At 37.9% G+C, this 5,594-nt stretch overlaps 1 protein-coding gene across 1 annotated transcript in view; it reads left to right on the forward strand.

The window, feature by feature from the left end:
* Positions 1-5,594, forward strand: part of sun1b (Sad1 and UNC84 domain containing 1b) — a 23,606-nt gene that overhangs the window by 4,633 nt on the left and 13,379 nt on the right. Inside the window, exon 3 of the mRNA XM_014010107.1 lies at positions 4,695-4,883. Coding sequence (XP_013865561.1) covers positions 4,695-4,883 — 189 coding nt within the window. The remainder of the gene's footprint in view (positions 1-4,694; positions 4,884-5,594) is intronic.

The following is a 5,594-nucleotide window of genomic DNA, read 5'->3' on the forward strand; positions in this document are numbered from 1 at the left end:
TGTGTGTGTGTGTGTGTGTGTGTGTGTGTGTGTGTGTGTGTGTGTGTGTTGCTCCACACTGATAGATCCTTCATATTTTATGAGACTGGAAGTGGGTCAGTGGGGCTGGGGCTTCTGGTTGGCAGTCTTGTGTTTTTTAAACCAGAATACTGGTAAATATATACAATTCAATTACTAGTAAGTATTAATCAAGTTATAATGTGATATCAATTGGACTGTTACATATAAACCAGCTTATTATTACTTAAAATTCTTTCCCTGAACCTAATACTAAATCTGGGGTTTGAAAAAAGTGTAGTTTGGCAAAACTATACTGTATAAAATACAATTTAAAATGAGTTACAGTTGAGTCTGTTGTGTCTCGGACAGCTGCTGCACACCCTGCCCTCACAGTTGTTTTTACACGTGCTGCAAGCATGCTTCAGTGCATGCACCGCTGGCCAAGTGGCAGCCAAATGACAGCAGCTGGATCTGGGAGAAATGGCACACTTTGCTTGATAGAKGACAGCAGAAAGGAAGCGCTGCTAGTGGGAGGGAAAAACAAGGCTAGGCTGGAATGATCCTAATCTTTCCCACCCAGATGTGGCTGGAATTAAAATTTTAACACACTCTGCTGGATCCAAAAGTCACTATTCATGGCTACTTGTAAARATAGGCCTTGGCATTTTAAAGAATAACTTTCTGCACTCTGGAACTCTTTGGGGAAACAGGAGGGAAGTGGGTGTTTGTGTTCTGTCGTGTTTTTCACATAGATTTTTCASTGGCTGAATGTCAAAAAAGCAAACTAATATTTTCAGATCCTTCATTAAACTGTCTTAGCTAAATTACAACATCTTTACCCCACTGACATGCTTTGCTGTTGGAACAGATCGAACCACGTGTGAGCTTGCGAAATTCCCAAGATGAGAGATGTTACATTTGGGAAAAGAAAAATCCAAGTGCTGACTCAAAGCTGTGCACGTTTGTGAACTTTGTGTACTTTTAAAATGCTGTAACCTAATCTCTACATGGTGGGTGCTATGTGCAGAAGCTTTGAAGTGTTATTTTGTGGAGTAACTGACAGTTTTTATTCTGTCTAAAAATCTAATCTGGAAGCCAAACTTAGCCTGTTATGTTTACGTTTGCGTGTGACGTTAAAGACGTTTGGCAAGCTTTTGTTGCCACATTTTTGGTTTTCACGCTAAAATTTACAACACATTTTTGGTTATTATAATCTCGGTGTAAAGAGTGTGTGTGTCTCAAAGTTTATAGTGTGTGTTATAAAACTGAGCTGACTGCTTTAAACTAACAAAAAGCCAGAGCCAGAGGATTTAGCAGCCAATTTCATTGCTGCATAATACTGTCAATCTGTAGATGTTTTAATTAAAACATACCATGTTTACGGTTGTTGGGTTGATCACTTTAGGGACAGAAGACCTAACATGATTTGTACCGGAAGTTATTTCACTAGAGGTCATTTTTTCTTGGAAGAAATGGATTTGCTTTTCATCTTTGGATAAATCTATTGCAAGTACAATTGCAGTTGTACATTGCACAAGTTTCAATATTTTCAGAAATTATTCCAAAGGGAAAAAAATGTTTTGTTTTGCATTTATAGAAGCAACATAAAGTGCATCCATAGTGACACAAGAATTGGATGTTTTAGATGGAGAATTAAGAAAATCAATGTTACTAAAACATAGATAAATGTTACATAAAAATGACCTGTGTGACCGTAATCAGCATTTTGTATATTGAAATTACTTGAAGTTTTATTATTAAAAATAATGCTTAGTTTCAGTTTTTATGGCCACTGTTGTGCAAAATGGAGCTTCATCTTACTCAGTGATTGTGTTGATCAGCTGGTGAACAGATGTTCATCAGCAGCAGCTGCTTTCGCTTCACTGAGAGATCATTTCTCAAAGATGTGAACACACTGATCACATTAGATCAGTGGCTGAGATTCAATCAGAAAAACTGAGTGGATGATTTTTGATGCTGTTGAAGTATTAGTATGAATTTGATTAGTCTGCTTTTTTCTCTCTCTCTCTAATACTTAAACAAAAGTTACTTAAAGATGCTGAAAGTATTTCTATCATTAAAGTTAAGATAATAAATATAATGAATTGATCATCTAGATGGTTTATAGCTTTTATTGAAAAAAAAAACTTATAAAAAAGTTTGGTGTTGTGAGAAAAGCATGACAAGCAACCAAAATAATTGAGACATCTTCTTACTTTCCACTGTATTTGTCCAGCTCTTTGTGTCTTATTTACTTGCCTGTGAAAGAACCGTGTCCGTTTCTATTTTTATCATTTAATGTGGGCTGTGCGTGCCGCCAAGAGGAAGTGACACATAGGATACCCTGATCAAATGAACAGTTTGTGAATCAAACATAGATGGTTGCAACTTTAAAAAAGGGAGATAAACAGTAGATTTCTCACATAGTTTTAATCTATAAAGAAGTTGGTGATTGTCATCAATGTAGAGAATACAGGTTTTGTTCAGAGAATCTTAAATGTAAAGGTGTTGATCAGTAAAAGTTTTGTGTTTCCATGTAGAGCAGAGGTTATAGTGTTTGCATTATGGCCTCAGGCGACACAAGCTGCGTTTCTATTGATCATGAAAATGCGCAAATTAGAATTTCGAAAATAAATTTGCTCAATGGAAAAATGTCAATTTCTAAAAAAATTACGTTTTTCGACAAAATGTTTTTGCTCAAGGATGAGGTGGTATTTCGGCCATATCGAAATTGGTGTTTTTCGCAAAACTGCAATGGAAACACTTTTTTCGCATCACGGGAGTCACGTGATCAACAACCGGCTGTTTCTACTGGCGAAAAAGATGACGACGAAGAAGATAACGGGAAGTAGAAGTAGTAGTAATATCACAAAAGTAGTAAAAGAAAGTAGTAAACTCACCGACTACAATTTCTCAAAAACACAGAATATGTAGCCGCTCCCAAGTAGGGCTTGTCGCTGGAAAGCCTCGATAAAAGACGCTGACGTCTCCTCTGATGATGAGCACTAGTGTCGTGGTAGCAACATGCTATGTGTTTACATCCATCGCTGCCATGTTTGTAATGACTTATCGCGAGAACAAACGTATTCACGCGTGACTTTAATAGCATCTCATACTTAATGGAAACACCCCAGTTGTGAAACTGTGTTTTTCCAACATTAAAAAAATATCGACAAAGTTTTGCACACATTTGCAATGGAAACGCAGCTACAGACGTACATTTGTTTAGGCTGCTACCCTCCAGTGTTACCGCCACACCTCAGAGACACAACTCATTAATTATCACTGAAATGTGAGATTTTACTGACTCAGACGAACATGGTTCCTTTCGCTCGGGATGTAACTCAGAAACATACGTCGTGCTCTGCAGTCCTCGCTGTAGACCGGACAGGCTGGATTAACTTCTTTTAGGCTCGTTCAGCCCTGTGGGATTAGGAGGCGTGACTGTTCGAAAACTAATTCTGTTTTGGCTCYAAAACTCTCTTGTAATAATATTTGAATTTCAAATGTATGCAAAATAAACGGCAACAGGATGTCAAAAACTTGATTCTGTTGACACTAGCTGTACTGTTGTTTTCACCTGCACAATTCAAAGAGGTAAACAGTTTGCACAMCTTTTATGGTTTGATTTAGTTTGTATCAGTATTTCTTAATAATAGCTTGGCTGATCAGTCGGAGAGGAAAAGAAACTTCAGGTTCTGTTTTCAGAAGAGGTGTTTGGTTCAGCAGGCAGGAGGTAGAGTCAGGACCAAACCACACAGGGAGTGTGTAATCCTCTGCTTTTAGAGACAGAGAGCAAACCATGTGGCATACATATTTTCACTGTACAGCTCAGATAGATTCACTACTATCACCATGGAAAACCATGTTCTCTTACTATAAAACTGATATGTGTGTACAAAACAACGGTCCCTTGTTTTCAGGTGTGTAAAGAGAGTATTTTCTTTATATTTAATAAATGTCTCCACTCTCAGTCTGAATGCAAATGTTATGAAATTAATTGTTGTTACAAAAGTTGTAATGTACGCTTGTTGGAATTCAAATCTGTTGTTACCGTTAGAATAAAAGAAATGGTGATTTTTATTTATAGTTTGTTTAGACCAGCTAAGAGACGCTAATAACTCGCAGAGAAATGCTCCAGATGCTTCTGTGTTGCCTGTTAGTCGAGTGTGTGCGCAGCTCTGCCAGGTGGGTGTGGTTCTGTGAGTCACAGGAAAGCATGGCAAAAGATTTGTATGGTGTGTTTTCACTTAACTTTGGTTTGGAATTTCAGTATGTGTTTCTTTTTATTATTTATTTTACTTGATACTTACTGTTGTAAAATTTATTCTGTTTTACTCTCAGAAACAAACTGTGCCCATTTTCTTGTCTTTCCTCTCTCTCTCTCTCTCTGAGTGAGTCATTTCCTGTGAGGAACCATGCCCAGTGCAGGGAACAGCAGTATAACAGCCATAAAAAACTGTTTGTTTTCTTTTAAAGAAAAAAAAATGCTTCACTAAGCGTGACATGTTAACGACGGGGAACCGTGAATAAGGAAATGCCTCTCAGTAATGATTTCTATTTCAGCCTAAAGCATGTAATGTTTGTCTTTAAATGTATTTCCTTTTAATGTTCATGCTGTCCCTCATGTCACACTACTTTGCTCCTAACGTTTTTTGCTATTTCTGTTCTTTTGTTTCTTCCCCCTCTCCTAGTTCCAGTTACTCCACTAAAGCACTAGAGTTTGAGAAGGAGCACCAGATCGCTCCTGTGTACGAGTCGCCCAGGATGTCGCGACGAAGCCTGCGTCTGCAGAACTGTGCCAGTCATTATGGCAGCGAGAGCTCGGCGGATCACTCCCAGAACCACAGCAGCAGCTACACCAGCACCAGGAGAGAGACACGGTGAGTTATAAACACTTCTTTGATTCAAACATTTTTATTATCAGTGGCTGCTAACTAGGTCAAACAGATTGATCAGCTCTCCCACGACATCTGTACTTAGAAAGTGCAGAAACTAATCAAGCTATTAGTTTTTTTCTTCATTTTTGCATTGAATTCTCACATAATCAGTTCTTAAAGGGAAGCTATTATGTGAGAATTCAATGCAAAAATGAATTGAATTCTCACATAATCAGTCCTTAAAGGGAAGCTATTATGCAAAATTCACTATTAAAAGTTTTTTTTTACTCAACTTTGAGTATGTACTTCTTAAAAAAACAGTCCTAGGACCAAAAAAATGTACTCAGGGGCATATGTAAGTAAATGTATTTTTAATGTGTATTAATGACAAGTTTAAACTTCCGTCATTTTGTGACGTCACAAGCCGTACGACAACCCACCGGAACCTGCGTTCAGTCCCCTTACCTAGTAACCCCCYGGTGAAACTCCACCTCCTCAGTATAAAAAGCCGCCACGGTTGTTTTGCAATGCGCAGCTCATTTTACAACAGGCCTCCAATAGGGAAATGGGTAGAATGTTGGACCAGAGCGGGAGACCAGGGTTCGAGACTAGCATGGACACATACAATTTAATTATTTATTTTTGTTCGTTATGAACACGTTTTCTCATGTTCCTCTATTGTTTAGCTTATTAAAGCCTTGTTAAAGCCTATTT

The sequence above is a fragment of the Austrofundulus limnaeus genome, unplaced genomic scaffold (genome assembly GCF_001266775.1).
Source record: "Austrofundulus limnaeus strain Quisiro unplaced genomic scaffold, Austrofundulus_limnaeus-1.0 Scaffold65, whole genome shotgun sequence".
Classification (NCBI taxonomy): Eukaryota; Metazoa; Chordata; class Actinopteri; order Cyprinodontiformes; family Rivulidae; genus Austrofundulus; species Austrofundulus limnaeus.